At 43.4% G+C, this 22,811-nt stretch overlaps 2 protein-coding genes across 5 annotated transcripts in view; one reads left to right on the forward strand and one right to left on the reverse strand.

Annotated features, from left to right (window-relative positions):
* Positions 1–434: 434 nt before the first annotated feature.
* Positions 435–22,811, reverse strand: part of CLEC16A (C-type lectin domain containing 16A) — a 119,692-nt gene continuing 97,315 nt past the window's right edge. Inside the window, exons 24-26 of one of the 4 annotated variants that reach the window (XR_014591200.1) lie at positions 8,607–8,759; positions 3,123–3,217; positions 435–1,044 (exon numbers count right to left, since the gene is read on the reverse strand). The gene's annotated coding sequence lies outside the window, so the exon portion shown is untranslated. Of the gene's footprint in view, positions 1,045–3,122; positions 3,218–5,512; positions 5,529–6,408; positions 6,491–8,606; positions 8,760–22,811 lie in introns of those variants that run through there. The other 3 variants (XR_014591201.1, XR_014591202.1, XR_014591203.1) reach the window with 3 other exon arrangements.
* On the forward strand, positions 3,213–6,501 carry SOCS1 (suppressor of cytokine signaling 1). The gene is made up of 2 exons (XM_083872760.1): positions 3,213–3,628; positions 5,330–6,501. Exon 2 carries the CDS (start codon positions 5,405–5,407, stop codon positions 6,026–6,028), a length of 624 nt encoding a protein of 207 aa, XP_083728886.1. The 5' UTR covers positions 3,213–3,628; positions 5,330–5,404; the 3' UTR covers positions 6,029–6,501.

Raw genomic sequence — 22,811 nt, forward strand, 5'->3', positions numbered from 1 at the left:
TTGCTGATTTTCTAAGCCTTTCAAGTTTTCTGATTTTTTTTCCCCCCAGAGGACTGTCCCTGCACTGGGGATGAATTCAGCAGGGTGTGGAATGCCCCATAATGGAATTTATACTGGGGAATACCATACATGGTATCACAACCTCCTCCCTCCTGGTGCTTTCAGAGGGTGAGGAAAGGCTTGGAGCGCAGAGGAAGCTCTGCCTGCATTATTCTGCTGTTAGTTGGGCTAAGAGTGTGGGGTTTAGAAAACTAACCAACAGGCAAATGTCTCAGGTATCCCCAACAGATACAGTACTCTCCTACCTTCAAAACCATCTTCAGTACCACATTTTCTCTCTTGCTGCCTCCTGGCAGACCTTAACTGGCATCCCTATTCCCAGTGCTTTCTAAACAGATTCTCTGCCACCTTTGTTCTGTTTCTAACCAGTAAGCCATGCTCCTGCTGCACAAATGCCCAGCAATTCCTCTGAATTTTCTGTCATTTTTCAAAACAATTTTTACAAAATAGGGCTAAGGACTTTTACGTTTAACAAAAGCTGAGTTTGTGCTTTATCCTAGCCCTTGGAGGCTTACTGATACGAACCTTCAGAGCAAAAGCATTTACTTTCCTGCTCTAGAAACAAGGGAGAAAGGAAGACAAGGTGATGTGTCCCAATAATTTTCTCTCCAGATTTTGCCTTTTTTTTTTTTTTTTTTTTTTTTTTTTTCTGAGACCATCAGCAGGGAAGGCAACACAATTTGTTTCTCCACATGGGGAAAAACAGGCATTTCACATGGAAGGCTTTACTTACCAAACAGACTCCAAGTCTAATTCACCTTGCAAAAAGCAGCAAGTGCTCCTTCAGCTGCCAGAGCACGGATCAGAATTACCTGGACTGGCAGCAGTGCTTTCACCTTCAGTCTTTGATGCAGAGACGTTTCCGTGTGCTCTGTCCAGCAGCTGTGCCCCGGCTCCATTTGTGCACCGCCCTCTGCTGGGTACAGTGACCGCACCCTGCCGGGTCCCGCAGCACGGAGCTCTTCCCAAGGACACATTGCCGGGCTTTGAGGCCAGAGAGAGGATGCAGGAAAGGAAACGGAAAGATGGGAATGGAAGGTTGCAAAAATGAAACATGAGTGGGTAAAACTGGAGATTTCCCAAGAAGGCTCAACTTGTGGGGCCCTCACATGTAAACCCTCAACTCCTATCACAAAAACTTCACTCACTGTGCAGATCTCCTTTACACACTACAGCTGAAGCCTGCTCCTCCTGGGCAAACCTTTCTAAGGCACTCCATGGAGCATCCCGGACCACTCCCACTGTGATTCACGTAGGGATGGTGTCAAACTTCATAAGGAGCAGCCTGACACACTTGGCTTCTGGTGTCCAAGCTGGCAGGTTCACTCCATCACTCTCCTCTGCGACTTGGAGTTCACCTACCGCTCTGAGCCTTGCCAAGCTCTGAAGCTTTGCAACTGAGTATTATTACCACATTCCTGCTCAGTGAACACGACTTTTTGGACGGGCACTCTGTCAGCTGCACTACAGCCCATGGCAGACAGACTGCATGTGCACCTGCAGGATCCTTCTTTCCCCTGTGATCTTACAAAATTAAAAATTACATGAGAGTGAAACAGCTTTCCTGGCACATCTACAGCAACCTCCAGCCAACTCCTTCTCCTGTGAGAAGCACGCACCCCACTGTGCTGTATTAGAGCCGTGCAGTGCTCTGCCACTTAAAGCCACAGCGACAGCAGGACAAGGCTGCGGCAGCAGGGAGGGAGCTGGCTGGGCACTGAGGGAGGAGCCAAGAGGACCTGAGCTGTACTTTCGGTTCTGATTTACCTTATCTTGACAAGGTTAAGGACATCAAACGCCTTTTCTTTGAAGGATGGGGAGGGGGGAGGAAGTGGACTTTGTCTTGACTAAGAAGACTTTAAGCAGTTAAGGGTAAGGCCTGGCTGTGTTACCTGTGTGAACACCAACCATGCCACATCCAAACCAGCCATGGAATCTGCTCCTGCATGGAGCACACTATACCACCAGCAAAGAGTGAAAATATTGCATGTTCAAATTCTAAGGGAAGTTTCAGTTCCACCACTCTTTCATGCTTTTGCTTTACACAGTAAAGCAGAGGAGCTTCCTCCAGCAGCTTATGCCAAACCTTGACTAAAGCACTGGTGCTCAAAACTTGAGAGGAGTCTGAGCATAAAGTGAATATCTGTGCCAGGTCTTAAAATTAATGGCACACTGCTTCTCCAAATTTATGACAACTATGCTCTTGCATGGCAGAAGATAAGCAGTAGCTTTTGGTGGGTAAAAAACCATCAGAATTTTCCAGTCACCTATTGTACACTGCCTGCACATCACTGTAAGGAGCTGTATTGCCATCAGGTTAAGTCAGTCTGTGACCACACTGGAGTTTGAAAAGAATATTTAACTCAAAGCAGGAAATACATTCCCTCAGCTTCATCCCAAAGGACAATTCACAAGGCATTGCCAGCTCCTCTCCCCTTAAGTATTTGTCAGAGATCCTTTTCATTGTCACAAAACATCATGTTAACTGCAGGGAAACTTCTTGTCCTTTAAAATGTGGTGGTTATTATTTTAAGAAACATCCTCTTTGGAAGAAACCACATTTTACTGGGCCTGCTTAAGGGAGCACATAAGACATTGGTGGGGTATTTGAGGTTTCAAATCTCTTTCTGAGTGAGCAGGAGAGCATTCCACGTCTCCTGCACTGGCTGCTGGCAAGGTTATAAACACAGCTGGGACTTGAACAGTTACTTTTAATTCCGATTACTCTGGAGAAAACCCCAGAGAAATTTTCCTTTGAGAACTCAAACCCCAGTGTAGCATCTTTGCAGTCTTCTCAGTGGAAGGATCACAAGCTTCTCTGAATGCTTTTCACACTTTGAGATTATTGGTCTAATGTTTTGTCCTTTCTTGAGCATTTAAGTTATCCATTTAGTTCTCTCACCTCTTCTGTCCATGCTGACCTGTTAGCTCTGATAACAGCTATTTTCACTTTACACTTCCCAGCAGTGGTTGCTTGCTTGGTTTTTTTACTTTTCTTTTTCTTTCTTTTCTCCCTCCACGTTTTGAGGCAGCTGCCAGTCAGAGCCTCACCCATCACCTACCTCTGGTGTCCCCTGTCCTCCCTGGGGCCTCAGAGCATTCCTGTGCTCGGATTTCCCCCGCAGCACCTCTCGACCCTCCCCGCGGCCACCGCCTCCTGCTCCAGGAAAAAAAAAAAAAAAAAAAAAAAAAAAAAGCCAGACGTAGTCGGATAGAAGAAGTTGAAGAGCTGCGGGGCGCCCCCAGCGGCGTTTTCCGCGCTAAGGAAAGCGAAAGTGAACAGTGAACAGAGGCCACATGCTTTCCGAGAAGCGGGGGAGGAGCCGGGCCGGCCCCGCCGTGTATAATAGCAGAGCCGGGGCGATGCGCGGGCACAGAGCGCTGGAGGGGCCGCAGCGCTGGAGGTGCCGCTCGCCCCCGGCAGCCCCGGCTCGCCGCGGCGCCAGGCAGGGCCCCCGCCGGAGGATGCTCGGCCGGCCGCCGGGGCCAGGACCAGGACCAGCAGCGGGACTGCGACTGGCAGCGTGTGCTGCGCTCCGGGGACGGCCCCCGCCCGCGGCACCCCGAGGTAAGGGAGGGTCTCTGCCCCGGGGATCCCCAAAAACCGCGACCTGCACCGAGAGGGGCTCGGGCGCCGCACACGGATGAGCTCAGGTTTCGGAGGAGCCCTGTCAGATATTAAAGAGCCTGGTGGCTTCGGGAGACTTTGCCCTTTAATTTTTTTTTTTTTTTAATACATTTTCCCCTCCCTTTTTGGCTCGGTGTCCGTGCTCAGACAGACCTGCCGTGCCCGGTGTAAAGCAGTGGGACAAGCACTCAGGGACTCGCAGCGGGGTTTGCAGGGACCCCCCGGGCCCGGAGGAGGCTCCGCTCCGCACTCCGGCACCCTTGTCCCAGATCCCTGCCCTGCCTTGCGGGCTCCGAGGACTGGCGTGTCCCCTGTTTGCTCCGTGCACTTTGGAAAGGCTTGCAAACACTCGCTTGGCTCCCTACGGCTTCTGCTAGCGAATCCTTTGGTTTTTACATCTCGGGCTTAGTGCTTATTTCTCCCGAGGGTGCCCTGAAACTGAATTTTTAACTTAAATACTGAGCGATAATCCTGGCCCGGTAATTGGAAAAACTGGCATCAGTTTCCTTCTGCTGTGCAAAGCAAGCCCAGCGCTACTTTCAGCCAGCTTAAGGATTTTATAACCCTCGTAGGTGCTTGAGGAGGTAATATGACCTAAATTAAACCAAACATCAAGTTGTTAAATTAGCATAGACAGGAATCCAGCGGCATGCTTTCTTTGAAATCCTCATTAGCATGTTACCCTGAACTGCGAGACGGCTGAGGGATTCATTTCTGAGAATCCTTCAAGGTTTCTCAACAAGCCGCTGCTGCAGATCTATATCTGACTATAGGGATAAATCCTAAAATCTATGCTTGCCAGTAAGGTCAAGGCAGCCAGCGGAGATGTATTGAACCACACTGTCAGAGACAGACATTTCAGGCCAAACACATTCCTGGTGCAGCGCTGCTAATTCCTTTGAAGTAACACGAGGGATGAATTTAGTCCCTTATGTTGAAAGATATATCAATAGGAAGCAATTTAGATTGGGCTACTAAAGTGCATGTGATACAAAAAAGAGAGAGAGGCTGCGGAGTAATGCTTTAAGGGTTCACAGAGGTTGATTTGTATGAGCTAGTAGGTTGTAGCATTGCTGTCCCAAGGGGAACTTGGGGGAATGGAAATTGCCTTTTATGGCTGAGCCTCAGGTTAACAGGAGAGAGGAAAAGTTTTAGGATTAGTGTGTAAACTGACCGTGTAATAGGCGGCCCCTCCAAGTTACACTTCAGTCCTACAATGGCACCTCACCTCACTGTCTTCCCCAATTATCTGGGAACACAACCATCACCCATTTTATCTTTTTCACACAATGCATGCACCAAATAATGACATAGTGCGCTGAGTTCCCAATCGTAGTTGGGAAGGCAGAAAAATTGGTAATTCAGTTGTAAAATCCTGAAAAGGCTCATAGCAGGGAAACTGTATTATCTTCTGTAGCTGTTAATGATTCTTGCTAAATATTTCTGGAGCTTTGGAGTTTGCTGTAGTGATAGGCTGCTAATCTTGTCCAAAAGAGAGCAGTTGTGTGCCTGGTGTAAACTGGAAAATAAATATTTTATAATGGGTGGGAGGTGTATCAATGGGAGAGTCGGTCATTCAGCGAGTGCAGCCGCCCGTCCCTGAGGATCGATCTCACATGGTTTCTCTCCTTGGCGTTTCAGAGTAGCTGCTGGAAGGCCGCCCTGCCGTAGCCGCTGACGCTATGGAAGACCGCATCCGCTGCTCTCGGCTGTAGGATGGTAGTGCACAGCAAGGTGTCAGCAGATAATGCACTTGGAGCAGACCCAAGACGGCTTCTTGACCCTCCGGCACGGGATCGCTCACAGGCACGAGGCTTCCAGGGCCCCGGCCGGCCCGGCACTGTGCAGGCACAGGGCAACACACACTTCAGAACCTTTCGCTCCCAAGCGGATTTCAGTAGCATCACTCGAGCCAGCAGCCTGCTGGATGCCTGTGGCTTCTACTGGGGGCCTCTGACCGTCAGCGCTGCCCACGAGAAGCTGAAGTCTGAGCCTGAGGGCACCTTCCTCATCAGGGACAGCACACAAAAGAATTGCTTCTTTGCCATCAGTGTTAAGACTGCAACTGGACCCACCAGTATCCGGATTAACTTTCAGACCGGGCGTTTCAGCCTGGATGGCAGCAAAGAGACTTTTGACTGTCTTTTTAAGCTGCTGGAACATTACCTAAGCTCCCCGAGGAAGGTACTGATTACCCCCCTTCGCAAGGTCCGGGTGCAGCCGCTGCAGGAGCTCTGCCGGAAGAGCATCGTGAAGAGTTTTGGAAGAGAGAACTTAAATCAGATCCCACTCAATCCTGTTTTAAAGGACTATCTGAAATCCTTCCCATTTCAGATATAAGTGCAGCATTAACTGTATAGTGACACATAAGATATGTGTAGTGAAATCCAGCTTCCTGGGTTTTTAAATATGTTTGACAGTGAGCAAACTTATTTTTGTAGCAATTTACTGTATTTTGCGATGGAACCTGAACACTTGACTTCTTATGTTTACAAAAACTGTTTGCACAAACCTGGGGTTTTAAAACCCTGGCATAATTTTTCTGCCAAGCAGAATATTTTACTATTTTATAATATTTTTAATGGTATTAACATAATAAACTTTATTGTCACAGTTTTTAAAAAAAAGTAGCATCTCTGTTTTCAGTTTTAAAGGCTCTGGCAGCTATCCTGCTGGCAGATTAACTGCTTAACTGAGTGTGTAAGTGCAGAAAGGTCTCCACATGGTCCTGCTTCTTTGCCCTACCAAATTAGTCTCTCTTAGTTCTAGTCCAGCAGGCAGAGGATTCCTGCCTGTAAAAGCCTACAACAAAAAAAGGGCAAGCAAGTAGAAAATATACCCAGGGTGAATCTGCCCAGGAATCCATGTCTCTCCTAAATCCATGAGAGCAGGGACACTGTATTAAGACTGCAGTGATGCATAGTTTTTGATGGAGTAAATCAAGCCCTTGGCTGAGCAAACTGCACCAACACTGGCTTGCCTCATTTCTGTTAGAAGGTGCAAAGCCCTTAGCTAGAAGAGGTTGCTGTCTGACATAACCAACCCCCATGAACCTTGGTGGGAAAAAAAAAAAAAAAACAGTCCAGAAATGCTTTTCACACACTTCTTTAAGTGACCACTGTATCATTGTGGTGCACTGGGGAAAGGATAACTTAGTTCCCTTTGAAAATTTGCATACACAAATGCCAAAGGTGCAGACATCCTTAGACCTAAAAAAGATGTTTCTCATCTGAAATTTCTCCTGATCTAGAGGGCAGAGATTTGACACCTTAAAAGAATCTATCACTTAGCTCCATTACAGGATCCAGAGAACACAAGGCTCTGCATTTGCAGCTGTAATTTCTAGTGGCTAAACTGCATTCAAAGAAAGTTAAACTACATTAGACTGTTCTGTTTCCATCTGCTCATGAAACACAAAAACAGCCCCCAGAAACTGTAGCTGTGAATGACTTGAGATGCCTGAGTTGGCAAAGTGTCACCTGCATTATGAGAAAGTGATTCTTCTCTCCCCCAAGCATTTCCTGAAATCCATGAAAAGCTGACTTAGAAAACCAGCTGAACCAAATCACTTCAAAGAAGACACAGAGTCTTTCACAGAAATGTACTCTATCAGCCCAGATCTACAGTGGTTACAGGAACTGCAGGCAGTAAATAAAGTCATCTTCAGAGTTTGGGAGATAAAATGTCTCTCCCCCTACTGTAATTCACATTCCTTTTAAAGATAAAGCCACTTTTAGGAGACAATGAGTGTATGTTCTATAGTGATTCTTACTGAATCATTTGTTTAATATTTGCCAAATCAGCTCTTCATTGATGTTTCTTTGGAATAAATAGGTTTCCTCCTCAGACATGACTAAGGATTACTCAGTGGACTGGACATTATGAAAAAAGGGAAAAAAGAACACACAGGCAATATCATGTGAGTTTCTGGTGTGTTGCTTCCCTAAAAATGTTCTCTGGATCAGTCCTAGAACAACTGAAAGCATTTCTGCTTAATTCTAAAGCTGGAATTAGTTGTCAAATGATGCATTTTCCCACAGCAGCTGCAAGGAAATAAATTTGGGAAGTAGTGAATGCTGTGCTATACAACAGATAGGAAGCTGGAGCAAAGCTACTGCCTGAATGTAAATAGCATTGTTAAACTGGAGAAAAGTCTTTGTAGGGTGAAGGCTGCCAGACTGGTTTGCTGTCAGCAGAGATTGTTATCCCTTCCCTATACTCATTCCCAGCTCCACATGAGTATCTTTTAACCCTTCAGGCTCCAAACGAATGGCTTCTTGCTCTGGTACACAGAATAGTGCCCACCTGGCAGCATTACTGGTAGAACAAGCACAATGTAACTTAGAAGGTTCTCTGCTACTTCTGAGAAAACAAAGCAAAACTAGACCTAGATACAGAATAAGGGGCTTCCCACTGAGAGGTGTGGAATAAGAAATGTAAGGATTGAGTAAATTTCATTTTCTTCCTATTAGAAAAAAACCCTGTTTTCTTTCTCTCTTCTATTGCTTTAGAGTAAGTTTAGCAGAAATAAGCTATATCCTCCCACATGAGGTGTCTAAATACCTTCATTTTGTCTTTATTATGAAATGCAAACATGGAATAGCTCAGAAAAAAATACATAACCAAAACTATAAATCAGGACAAGAAGGTCAGAATTGTATAAAATATCCCTTAAAAGGAGGCAAAGCTGATTTGCATTTTTAAATTACATTATCTTTACGTGCTTTATTTTTTTCCCCTTCCTTTCCTTCTCTTTCTCCCCAGCATACAATACAGTGGCCAGGCAGTTTCTCTAGTAGGTATATGTGGGTTGCTCCAGTGCAATAAGGAAATCCTAACCACAGGATGTGTGTTCACAATTCACTCTGACTTTCCTTCTGTAAGAGCAAATGAAGGGCTCTCTAAAATGTCTGCTTACCTGTGTACACTGATTTAAGGGTGGTGTCACATCTAAGGGGCACAGCAGGAATCTCTTGAAGATTTCTGTAGTAATTTCAGCTGTCAAATCTCTCGTCCTCAGCTTTAATAAAGCACCAGCAAGGTCAAATAGGGGATTTGCAGTACTCTGCACCTAAAGCAATAGAAACATGCAACAGATTTTACTCCCTCCTGCTAAACAGCACATGAAGAGTGGTGATTCCAGTCCCTTTCCCTCACCCAGCTCTTTCCCCTGACCTTTTGGCTGTGGCTGAAAAGTGAAGTAAACAGTCAATCTCTTAAAGGACTATGGGAGAATTTGAGCCGTGCTCAGGAGCACAGCAAAGCCATGCTTTTGAAGAGTCTGTAGTATTTACACTTAGTGGGGAAGGGAGAGCTTTAAAATAATGCCATTTGCAGCGTGGCCGTGTCCTCCAGAGCAGCAGGGTGGGCTCTGAGGACCCAGCCCTGCTCCTGGGACCCCACAGGACTGAGGCTTCCTCACCCTTTACACTGAAACACTTTCTGAGTAGGTTGAATTACATACAATGCAACAGCTGTAAAACACTTGCTAACGATCAGAGCCAATTAATAGACATGTAGAAGTTCAGAAAACTGTTTGTTTCAGCTGCTGAGGGCTCAGGAGGAGGAGGAGGAGCTTGCTGAACGCCAAGCAGGGCCGTCGGCGCGCTGAGGCTGTGGTCACACTAATTCTGTTATGATTGGAGTCATTTACAAGAAGTGAGGCTTCAGCTGCAGTCAGCACTGATGCTATTTTCAACAGGGAAGAAAAAAAACCTGTCCCCTAGGGCAACACGCTGCCCGTATCTAGCCATCAATACTCTTCACCCCGCTGGTACTGAATCTCTGTGGAACAGCACATCCACCTCCTGAACCCTCTCGGCTCCAGGGTCAGCTCTTCCTGTTGTGCTGGGCTGGCATTCAGGTCCCGACTCTGCCACCCTCCAGTCACCGTGCCAACAGCTGTGTGAGTAATGCATTTATTCACTGATTGCACTGATTTGAGACAAAGGCAGTGTAACGGGGACTTCATTTGGGCTCTATACATGGTTTTCTGTGTAAAGCTAACAAATGCCCATGCTGTAAGTTTCCAGGAAGTTTCTCCCAATTGCCACAAAGTGCCAAGGCTTTTCATTGCCTCTAACTTATCATACTTCTGCATAACTCAGATCCTGTCACTGTATCTGTACAGCTGTTTCCCAGTAGAGCAGCCAAATGTGCAACACCTTAGTCCAATGTGCTCCTTGTGTCACCATGGAATACCAGAAACGTGGGCCAGCAGGAAGTGTAAAGAGAAGCCCAACTTCTCCCACAAAAACCACTGCTCAAGTAGGGCAAAGCAGCAAATGCCAAAGAGTCAGAAACTCCTGACTGACAGACAGCTGAGTTACCCACAGGTCAGAAGTATTTCCCCTCTGCCTGCAGCTCAGTGACATGCTCTGGATGTAGCTATTGCAGACAAGAATGACGGATGATTGTGCACAGCAAAACAATTTCTCTATGGTCTTCAGCTATGAGAGGAGCAGATACACTGTGAAGGTGGATTATCAGCCAAACAGAATAAACCAAATAACTAACTGTACCATAAGCCCCATTTGTCAAGTTTCTTTCATTCTGTTCTTCAGAATTTTAGCAAGGGAAAGTAGGATCACCTTTCTGTTGTCATTTTCATCTCAGTTACTCTTAATTTCAGTTATTCTTTGTAGCTCCCAGCCATGTAAAAGAATGGTAAATCTGGTCATCACTCTTAAAGTGATACAGACAATATTGTCCAAACATCTGTAGTAAACTTTTAGGTCCACCAAAATCAATTTCCTGGGAATGACTGACCTTTCTGCAGATAGTTTTATTAAATAACAGTAAGTATATTTTTTTAAAATTAAATGCAAGGGTTATGATTGCATCACAAGGATTTCTTACTTGATAGAGCCTCAACAAACTCACAGAGAGTGCTCTGTTTTGATGCTGTGTGTACACAAGGTTGTGTGCAATTTCCTACCCCATTCCTTGCAGCTCTGCAGAGTACTTGCAAGTCAGCCCTGTGCCCTTCAAACTGAAACTGCCCTTCAAACCAAACTTTCCCCAAATCAACTTCCCTACAGCAGAAACTAATTATTACTGGAATTTGAGTCAGATTGAGCTTTCAGGCTAAGATTTTAGGTATCCTCTCTGGGATCTGAACAACTTCTGGTTCCCAGACTGAGCACTGAAAACAGAAGCAAACATAAAATATTGTCCCCAAAATGTTACAACACAGACTCGACTGAGGCTTACAGATTTTGTAATTCTCAGTGTAGTAGTCTCCTTTGGTTATCTCTTGACCTGCCTACCATCACTTTTCAGACAGTCTAGACAGATCTGGAGGCGGAGCTGGTATATCCTGGAGATTCATGAAACTGAAGTAGGGATAGCTATTATCTCTATCACTAGATTTGGGAGATATATCTGCTACACAACAAGTAAGGTTAGTAGCTATTTTCTTAGCTCTGCCCAGGTAAAAAAACCTTTTTACTAGACTTTTCTGACATCTATTCTACATATACAATTTGTTCAGAAATAGCTTTGACAAATGTTTCAGAAATTACTTTTGTTTTCTGTCACATTTACATTCTCATTTGCTCTCACCAGGTAAGTTGTTCACACCAGCTAATTTAAACAGCTGAATTAGATGAAAATCAGCAGCTTTCAGAAAGTTGCATAACTGCCAGGACGTGCCAACTAGGTGCCAGAAAGTCATTGTGTGAACCTTCCCCACATTTCTCCCTAGTTCCAGGCAAGGCCAGCGATACAAAGTAAAATGAAGTGAGCCGTGAAAGCTTTAAGAGTGTTAGATACAACTGCTTTCTGTTTAAAATAAACTGAAACTACATTTCAGTACCTCAAGCCTTTTTCAGCTTGAGATAGGATCTTCCCTTTACAAGTACAGAATCTTCTTTATCTAATCTCTCACAGTCAACAATTACGTGATTAACGGTAAATCCATCGCTGGCCTAAGACTAAATGTATGGTGTAGAAATCACTCTCTTATGCAAATGCAGGTCTTTTTGTTTTGAAGAAGCAGAAAAATATTATGTTTTTGTAGGAAAAGGAGAAAATTCTTGTCAATGCCTGTAAAACTGGCAGCCAACAGAAGCTTTTCACAAACAAGACATTACAACAGCACAGCAGTCCTGAGCACAAGTACACTCTTGTAGCCCAAGCTCTGTAAAGTATCACATACCTGTTACCTCTTGTATGTGTTCAGCAGGCACCATATTTGTATAATTCTATGCAAAGTAGATGGTACCTTTCTTAAATAAAAAAAATTCAGTTCCAGTATTCTCAGGCTAGTACATTTGGCAATGCAATTTTGATTTTCATACAAGTTTCTGGTTACTGTAAATTTTGTCATTACTGTTACTGCACAGAACAAGCTGAGGCTGTGTCAGGCTGAGCTGTGATAACAGAACATAACACTGACCTGTTGTTCAACCTGAGTTTGCTACAGTTTTCTTCTCTAAGGATGCTGATTACAAAGGTTTAGGTGTACAATGGCATCTACAACCAATATTGTTCTTCTAATTTGTCAGCTATGCTGACAATGACTCCTCTGAGTTTCTGCTCTGTAAAGAAAAGGAGAAAAGGCTGTAGTGAGAGAAATGTTTGACCTGACAGGGAAATCACTATTGGCTCAGGGGGCAGAGCTATTTAAAGCACCCCAAGGCTCATGCAGAATGTTGGAACACTCAGTGCTGTGGTGCACACCCAACAACTGGGACGTGCATGCGCTCTTCACCTCGCTGAAAAAAGCACTTCACTCTTTTCTAGAGTGGATAACTGAGGCAACAAGAGTCTAGAAGGATGCTCAGAGATGAGTGTTTGCACACAGGGACAGTGATTCCTCCATCTTCCTCTAAAGCCTGAGAAGCCAGACACAGCAAGCACTTCACGGGGTGGTGTGGGTGACCTTCTCAGCTACCTTGTTTGTCTTTAGGGCCACGGCTGTCATGGTCCGGGGCACGCTGCCATTAGGGATGTTGTTAAGAGATTTCTCAACAGGCTGCAGAGTCATTTGTCCTTGGGAATTAAATAAGAACATCTCACCCAGTTTGTGTGTTGCAGTTTTAAAGGTCTCAAGCACTGGTGACGCTAAATGTCTTCAACTTAGTGCCCCAACACAGTTCTGAGGACTTCCAGCTTAGTACAGAACACACCTGGAACACTTGGTAAGTTCTAATATGCAAAATTGAAAGATTAGCCTACTCTGGCTTTGAATTTTAGGAATAGGACACATGTACATACTGGTGAGAAGGATTTTCCCTGGCATCTAAATGCAAATAAAGGAGGTCAGCTTTTCTTTTAGGAGCTGCCCTGCTGAAACAACGGCAAACTTCACACCTTTTTGACAACAGAATAAAAGTATCTTGATACAAACTCAGACTGTAAACCTCCCCATGCACTCACTTCCTTATCAGTGCATGCTCTAGTCCTGGAAGTCTTACTATAATACACAAATGTATTTAGGAAGAGTCTTTAGGGACTAGAAGTACAAAGATCTAGCTAGGTATCAAGAAATACTTGCTGATTATTCTCTCATATATCCAAGTATTATTTTATATCTGCCTTTAAAGCAAATAAGTCTATCAAGGAAGACATTATCCTTGTGAACTGCACTGTTTGCACTGCGTATCTTTTTATTATGCTTTGGAACTAATTAAACCTAGGTAATATTTCTTCCCAATAAGTGTAATTTATGCACAATGTGCAAGACCATAATCAACCTCATTGCCAAGGTGAACACAATGACAATTTCAATCACTGATACTGAACTAGCTTAGGACTTCCAAATCTGCATTAAAAGGCAAAAGTGAAGAGTACAGGTAAGGCTATTTCTGTATACTAAGTATCAGGGAGCACTGTACAGTCCAGGGCTGTTTTTCTCAGCCATCTTATTTTCTCCTTGCTCTCCTACATATCTCATTTCCTTTGTAATTTCAATACAGGTTTAAGAAGACAATGATTTTAAAATGCAGGATATTTCACATCATCCCAAAGTATACTTTGGGCCTGGAAGCTCAAACAGATAGGTTTTGCCAGTGACATTTCTAGTGGGGAAGAACAATCTCTTCTGACCCCCTGGAGTTTAAAATACTACACTTTATCTGCCAGACATGAACTTGATTCATGGTGAGGAAGAGCTGACTGCTGCACACACTCTGCTGCACACTTACTATTATCTGTTAATGTTGAAATAAACCCAGCTGAAGCCCAAGGGCAATTGCATATAAATGCTAAACACAACCCACAGACACATTCCAAGCTGGTATAAATAGGCTTTGAGTGAATTTATGAGTGCATGTGTAATTCCATGAATGTTGTAGTTTGAGTGTTGGCCATTGGTGGAACAACAAAAAATAACTGCAGGACCAGCTTGAAGTAAGTGCTAGGTTTAACTTATGGCCAGAGGACTTCAGAGCCTGATTAAAGGGGCTTAATTCACTCTCTAGTGAAATCAACAGAACTGAGCTGAAAAGTAACCTTGGAAGAAAATCTTTTCTTTCTAAAGAAAAATTCTGTGTGAAATATGGGAAGACTGTAGCATGCCAGGGAAAAGCATTCTGGAAGGCTGTGAAACTTTGGAAGGAGGTCATGTATTTGAGAGAGCCAGATAAACTATGAGCTGGGTTTTGAAAGAATTGCACAGAGAATAACAGTTGCAAGGGGATACAGGTGGTTCTCACAAGTTCTCTACCAGCACTAATCTCCATTACAAAAATGGAGTCCCAGGTGCAGAACAGTTCTACACCTAGTTTAGAGCTTCTAACTCTAATATTCTGGCCTGTTATGTAATCCAGCCTAGTCCAAAACTGCTCAGCTTCCACTGACAACAATGAAGGCCTGAGCCTTTACTGAGGACTTGAAGAAGCCAATTATTTTCCATACAACTTATGATACTGTTAGTCCAAATTCTTAAAACTTGAACTGACTACAAGTCACTTTTAACAGCCTCTAGTGCTTGAGCTGAAATTAATGCAGTTCCTTTTATTGAAGCTTAAGCCACATTAAGGGTACAATTAAGATAATGTGCTGATTGAAGAGGAAAACAAGGAAAAGGAAGAGACACCTTTTGAACACCTTCATAAGGCAGCATCTTCTTAAATAACCATTAGCAAAGTATTTATGAAACTCCCCCAGCCTGAGTCATAAAGTGTTTATGTAGCAGGCAGATTATGAGAGTAGCTAGGTCTCACTGGTTCTAAAACATACAGAAGTGGCTGAATTTTAACTACTCTCTGTTGGGTTATATGATCATTTATACATTTGTACAATAGCACCTTGAAAATTTGTTGAGAATCTAGAGCCTTGACTTGTGGAGACCATGTGGCACCACATCAAAACTGATTAAGAGAAAAGAAATTCAAAGTAAGAATAGGTACAGTCCACTCACTTTAATTTTCTGCAGGTTTTTATTTTAGTTAGTTGCATAATGAGAAGTTTGTACAGTAAATCACTAGTGCAATAGGCAGTGGCATTTAAACACAGGGAAAACAAATCCCTTCCTTTTAATTCAAGTCCATCCGGCTTCCCATGATTTCCTGTTCTCCAGCGCAGTTCAGTTCCTAGGAAGAGTTGCACAATACAAATATACTGTTGCCTGTGCTAACAAAATAACTGACCTGCCATGAAAAAGCTGGCATAAATATTATCTCCTCCTTGTAACTCCTAACAACTAAATTGCATGTGGTAATCCTTTTTGCTATTAATACCATTTTAAGCAGATATGATGTTTAAAAATCTAAACAGAACAAACAGTGTCATGCCCTGTTCCATGCAGGATGTACAATAAATGACACATTTACTGTAAAACAACTATCAAAGTTAAAGAACATATCTCACAGTCCCAGCTGTCTTAATTTGCTGGTCAGATATGATTCTCTGGGACATTAAGGGCTGAGGAGGGAAAGAGTATCATCAAACAATTCTTTCTAATGTTATTGGATGGGGGAGGGGAACAACCATCTTTCCACTGAACTCAGTTTCTGCTTTACGAATCAATTCATGTTTTCTGCTCTATATAGTTCAATACAAAGAGGTCTGAGGAGGATGAACTAGTCAATATTCAAAATCAGTTTTATTAATTTTACTGTAAGTCTAAGTGAAAGAAATATACTCATATGATCAACTTGGAGCTCAGACTAGCAAACACTAGTCCTGCTTTGGAAATACTCCAGTCTGTGACCTTTGTTTCAGCCACTTTAGGAAATGGAGCTGATAACCTAGGAATAAGTCCAGGAAAATAAATTAAGCATCTGGAAAGTGCATGGGAGTGTGCTTAGGAGACAGAATAAGGATTTAACAGTGAACAAATAAAATACAGAAATATTTCTAGAGCAATGACTAAATCACAAGATTTCTCAGGCACAGGGAGCAACTGAAAGAGCAGCTCGCAGACCTCCCCTGCCCTCTTCTGCTCAGGCAGAGATGCCCAAGGGATGCCCCACTGTTGCACAGCCTTCACAGGCCACAGTGCCTTCCCCTCTGCCACAGAAACCTGTGGAATGCAGGATCTTCACCTGTAAGGGATACAAGGACCCAAACCAAATCCACTCCTGGCACTGGATCTGTTTGGCTGCTGAGGGAAGGAAAAGTCTTGGCAAATGCAGCTACTGCATCAGGACTCTCATGTTGGATTGGGAAATGCTGTGAAAGGCCAAGCCTATCTATACTCCTAAGAAAACCATTTCCCAAGACCAAAAGTATGAAAAGGAGAACTTCTCAAGAACTAAATACTTCCATAAATCTCTGCTGAAGTAAGGGAAGTTTCGCTATGGATTGCAGAGGCAACAAAAGCAGAACTGGATCACACACGTATCAGGCTGACACAAGAGGTGTTCTCCCTCCTAGGACTAGTCAAGAGACTTGATTTCAGTACAAAGATTTATTCACTGTGTGACCCATCATATAACATCACCTGGCCTGCACCAGTCAGTTCTACTTGTGCAATGTCTGCATAGCTCTGACAGTAACAGAAACAGGGTGTCAGTACTGACAGAAAATTCAGGAGTACAACAAAGCCAGAAGTGCTTCCTCGCCAATTCTTCCTGCAGAGACAGAAAGTGCATGACCTAATTCAGGAGAATCAGCTTGCAGATCAGAATATTAGTCTTCCATCTGTCATCTCACCAATGATAAACTTGAATGTGGTGGCTCTTATATTTCAGGAGCTTGCCAGTGCTCAGATGCTTAGAGACTCTGTTCTGATTTTTGGCACTTGATATGAGTAACACTGAGATTTCTTTTCAGGATTTTGCTCTTTCCTTTGTTTTATTTTGACAATCCCAAAGGACATAGCTAAAAGCCATAGTCATATCTGGGTCAAGATTTTCACATCTGATTATTGAATCTCTTGGAAAAATTATTTGCCTGGGAATCGGAGAAAAAATTGTGTATTAATATTGTATAATGCTAATAGCTGGATTTTTGATCAATACCTGGCTAGTGGAAAGGCACTCAGTTGCTCTACATGAACAAACAGGGCTTTGCAGAGAACCTTCTACAGAGGCAACTCAGGGAAATCATTTCACGACCTCATTCTCCCTTCTCCACCATTTGCCTTCTCTTCAAACCAATGACACTTAAGGAGTATTTGCACTCACAGACAATCTGGGGGATGGGAGCCCTCTTAAAAACTCCTCTGCTGGCTTCAGAAGCCTCGTAAAACTCCTACATGGCAACCAGGCTGCAAATAAGCAAGGAAGAGATAGAAAGAAGTGGCAAGTGTGGCTGTCCTGACTCCTTCACCCTCAAAAAGATGGAAAATACAGTGGTAGGGGAAGGGGATCATGCCCTCACCCGGAACTAAGTGGAGGATTTCCCTCCTCTTCCCCTGGAAAAATCTATAAGGAAACTATTGTGGCATTTCCCTGTGTGTCTCCTCCTGTGTGATTTCCCAAATTGCTGTTACACAAGTTGTGGAATCTGCCCTGTCCCTTCCGAGTGGGAGGGGGCAAGCACAGACTTGGTGGAGCTGAATGACAGCAAAGGACAGAGGCAGGCAGAATTTCTCACCCTGTGTCTGTACCGGCACGAGTAAGAAGTTCTGTAGTACAGGAGGAGCTGGTTCTGAGCCAACCTACTCAGGCTCTCAGCAGGCATTAGTCATTTTGATAGTGGTCTAAATACAGCCGCCCAGCTGCTTCTTGGCAAGCTTGAATCCCCGTGCCATGTGCACGCTGATAGGAGTCCCAGGCACCCCTATCAGCTGAAAGATACGCTGCCAGCGGCTGGGGGAAAGCCAAACAGAGGTGGTGGGTGTGTTGTGAGCACACAAAGACACGTGTTGTGCCAATGAATATACTCAGGTAAGTGAGAACCAAAGCAGAGAGTGCCGGACTGTTTGAAAGTAATGATGGAAACAGCATCAGGAGAGTGGTGCCTGTTCACTCGTTATGATGTTGCTATGTGAAATTTCCATAATTTTCCTTAAAATGGTGATTTGTTACACTTTGAAGTCTTTACTTGGTAGGGCAAATGCAGTTACTCATGGAAAGTGAAAAAGGATCTCACTTCATCCAAGGGGCTGTAAGGTAATTCCTTTAACCATTCACACATGGCAGATCCTACTCCCCTTTCTAGCTGTAGCAGATAATTCTTTCCACTTCCCACATAAACACTGCAGTGCCCTCAGTCTGTTCCTGTAACTGAGTGGTTGATCCTCCACGCTGAAACTGGTGGGCAGGTTAAAAAAAGCTCCGAAAAACCAGACTTATCCATACTGTTTTTGTTGTCTCCACCCTTTTATCTTACTTTTACCTTTAAAAGTGTTAAAGGTAACCTGAAGGACTTAGTCCAAGTAGCTGGGACCCTCAGCAGCCAGTATAACCTTTCTTTGAGTTGCTCTAAATCAAAACTGCTCAAGTCTGGTAAGTAAAGCCAGTCCCAATCCACATTCTGCATTCCTGAAAGTGAATTTTTTCTCCATAATTTTATCCTTCTTTTTTTGTGAGCCAGAAACTAGAAGGCTGCTGGCTGTGTATTTTGCATGATAGAAACAATGTGGAGAGAACATTTTTAAAACAACTTAAGAGTGTGGTGTCACAGACAGCTGTGACAATGACAATCCAGCAGCTTCTGCCTCAACCTGGCTTTTCTTCACTCCCTCTCCAGGGCCATGGAATCCTATGGTGGATCCTTTATGGTGGCTCCAGACTCTTTGAGAGCCAAGACAACTTGTTATTTTAGGGGGAAAAAAAATCCAGTCATGTCACAGTCAGGAGAAAAAAATGGCTTTAAAAAAGTGTCCAAGAAATGTGTGCACAAAGCAGAGCAAGAGCACATGGCCAGGATGGGCAGGCTCCTGTTTGTTTACTAAACTGGCAAACCCATCATGCAGAACATCAATAAAAGACAGACTTCTCATTCCACACCAGAGTCACTGGGCAGCTATTGCAGGAACCTGCTGTTGAGTTTGGCAGAATCAGATTGGAAATAAAATGCTGAACTGAAAGTACATACCCCATAGCTGAGAGAAATCATTCAGAGTCTATTAATAATGTTGCACGTAGGATCCAAAAAAGCAGGTAAAGTGATTGATTTTGCTAATTCTGTCACAGAAAGTGCCTTTCTGATATGAAAATCCTGAAGAAAAGGTTGAGTACAAGTGTACTCAAAAAACCCCAAAAAGCTGTAATTAAGGCTGAATACTTATGGAGTAAAATGAAAGACTGCCCAAGAGACAAAACATGTCACTGACTAATCAAAGAATATTTCAAATTAGGCAAAATTCTCATTGAATTTTCTGCAGAAAGTTGACAGTGACCACAAAACTAATTTTTAAAGAAATCTCAAAAAAATTGAGTTCTTCCCGAAACATAAGAAATTTATTTTGTGCAAAAAGCAATTGAGGGGCTGGAGGAAAAGCAGCCAGTTTTATTTCATTAGTTACACCTTCTGCATCAGGTTGGATTTAATTTGTGATTTAATGGATAGGGCCACAAATGTTCACTTTGCACAAACTGTGCTCTCCTCAGGGGAGAGCTGCAGCTGAGTAAGAGCCCAAGTGTCTGATCCAAAAGCTACTGGCAATGGAGAGAATGTTTCCAATGATCTGTGGAGGTCTAGACCTCGGAAGATGAAGAAATAGCAGAGTCTTTTCTGAGTGCACAAAGAATCAAAGCCTCTTGGCCAAGAGCAGGCACATGCAAGGACTACCACAAGGCTTCCTTTGGATAACTAGTACATACACATCATCACTGCTTCAGAGAAGGCATACAAGATAATACTGGTTTCTTGGAAAAATGGGAAGAGGAAGGAAAAAAGGAGGGGGGAAAAACAACAGTAATTTTTAACTTACTGGAATCCAAAATTATTTTCACAGAAAATGTGGTTGGTTACTATAATTTGGAAAATTATTGTTGCAATCAGCCTGTTGGTAATTCCTTGAAAAGAAAGAGCAGGCTTTAGGCCAGTAGGCTTATTTTCTTGCACAGGAGCTGTTAAGTCCTTTCATCTTGCTGCAGAATACTTTTTTAAAACTTCAGCTTTCTCAGTGTTTGAATCATACATGAAGCAAGAGAGCAGCTCTCTGAGAGGAACCCCTCAGGGCAGTAGTTTCTCCCTGGAGGATGTTCTTCCCACTCAGGGAAGCAGCAGGGACTGTGGGCTAAGGCCAGGTGCTGAGCCTGCTGTGCTTTGGTTACTCCTGGCCGAAGAACATGGCATGGATTTAATGAGGGAGAACAAAAGGGGCCATAAACCAACTGCTCTGCTACAGTATTGTCTCACCTCAACTCAATGCAACAGAAATCAACCCTTGGCTGCTGGGGCAGGACAAATTAACTTTTTCACTGTTCACTGACTAGCAAAGTGCTTCTGTGCCACAGAAATCCCTGCCAGGATCATATGTCTCTGTCTTGCTGCCTGTAGCAGAACTTGGCACACCTGTGCTTTCTGAAGGTGCTTCAGATGCAGCATGCATAGCACCAAAGAACTCAGCTGTCCTAGGAAACACTGAGGGAATACACAACAAGAGGGATTTATTTGTTCTCACACATTCACAAAAAGTGACAGCTCAATCTGCACTAGAAGCAAGAGGTGACCTATAAATCTGAAACAAAAGAGGATATTATGGTGTACATCACCAAATGTTCCCAGGCACAGTTCTGGAGAAATGACTACTCAGCTAGTAAAAGTATTTTAACCAGATTAGCATGGCTGTTGTCAAATATGCTCAAACACGTTTGCAGAGAAACATTCAATGTGGCACATGCACGTTGGTGTCAGTTCCAGTGACATGCTCTCTGCACACTTGAATTGTCCTGACAGTACTGTAGCAGCAAAGGCTGCTAAAATAGTTGTTTTTAAAAGAGCTACAGGAGGTCAGCTCAACATGAGAAGTGACTGTAAGTTTCTGTAAAGTGCCCGTTTAGTGAACCGAGCCTGGGATGCCTTTTGCTTTTGTAGTTCAAAGGGAGCGTCTCTCTACATGTTTGGTTTTTAACACCATCCCTCCATGTGATTAAAGAAAGCCACAAGAAAGAGGTTTCTACATTATTATCTCTTCCTGGAAAACAAACCTGTCTGTTTCCCCGAAGTTTGCTGGTACAGAATTATGCAGCTTTAGAGGCAGCCAGACATTTTGGCTGCCCATCTGCTTGCTTTCCATGCAGCTGTCATTATCTCTGTTTTACTTTACCTGAACTTAACAACCCCTCACTCCCTTTCCTCCTCGGTTTCAGTAACTCTTCAAAATGAAAATCAATAGTGCTCCTTTTACTCCAAAGTACAGCCTTTCAGATAATCACGTCATATTGTGCAGCAGCTGCTTGGAGCCTGTGTAGCAGAAATAGCCCTTGGATGAAGGGTTTCCAGGAAAGAAGCTGCTTTTTTCTAGCATTTCACTCTTAACTTGTAACATTGGTTTAGATCAACATTGGGTTTTTATCAGGGATTCAAGCAACATGTTAGTGGCATGGCAAAGAAAACTCAGAAAGCTTTTAAAAAGTATTTAATCTAAAAGACACTAAACAAACACAGATCTGAGTCAGTGGATTTCATTCCTGTCAAATGGTCATTGAATTAAAACAAAATTACCTCAAACCTCTCATTAACAGATCTGCATGTGCAATTTCAGTTTCTTTTTTGCTTTTAACAGGATTGTAAATGGGTTATAGTAATCCTACTTCTTTTTAAGAAATTTGTCTTCATGACAGATACATGAAAGGCCCAGGAAAACCCCCTCTCTCTTCCTCTAGAAGTGTCAGGTTTGTGAGGAAGAGTTGGTATTGCAAAAGTCTGGTCATAATTTAACAAATGTTCCCAGCAGACAGAGCCAGAGCTCAGACCCTGAGGATCCAGGGCAGTCTCCCTGGTGCTGCTGGAGCTGTGCAGATGAGGGGCCTGGTCCCTCTGTGGAAGGAACAGCACAAACTGAAAGACCTGAGCACTGAAAGCGAATGTGCTACAGCTGACAGTTCTCATAATCCAAGTTATCTGAAATGCCAGATCACTTCAGAGACAAGCCAGGTTTCTGTCAGTACTGGGGAGGAGCTGACTTCTATAAACTTCTAAGGAGTTCACAGTATAAGTGACACATGGAAAAGCTGAAAGTGGCATATTCTGAGAAACATGGTGACAGGGTTGTGGGCAAAGGACTGCAGCAAGGCAAGTTTTTGCATTTGTTTTATCTTGGGTCTTTTTTTAAAAGAAAGTTTAGCTCTTCTGTCTTTGGAATAGTATATATACACACACACACACACTCTACAAATGGAGATGACTTTGTGGTGAATTATGGTACCATAACATAAATGCAACTAGTTGCTTTCTGCTTTGTCCTTGTAAGATATACATGGACATAACTGTCCCTCTGGCCTGTCCATTGGACAGAAGGACACCTTCCTAATTATTTCTCTTTTCCCCTACCATCAACTAGTGTGTCCTGTCTCCTTAAGTTTCATTTGCCTTGTCTGTTATAATCACGGAGTGAACACTCAAGAGCAGAAATAGCAGCTAAAGACAGAGGTTTTAGTCTTTAAAAAATCCAAAGCTTTCCTTTAAGAGACTCATCTCTTTTAGCAGGAATAACAGAATTCAACACTGCCACAACATAATTTATGATTAAGCTATTTTTAGTTAAAGTTAAAAGATTTCTAAGAAGAAACCGTCTTAACTTTCCTTTTCCCTCAGAGTCTTCTGCTGTTCTGTAGAG

Source organism: Zosterops lateralis (assembly GCF_965231275.1).
Source record: "Zosterops lateralis genome assembly, chromosome: 15".
NCBI lineage: Eukaryota > Metazoa > Chordata > Aves > Passeriformes > Zosteropidae > Zosterops > Zosterops lateralis.

What these genes read in the sequence shown, in the direction of transcription:
- SOCS1 (XM_083872760.1), top strand. Translation starts at nt 5,405, where the DNA reads ATGGTAGTGCACAGCAAGGTGTCAGCAGATAATGCACTTGGAGCAGAC.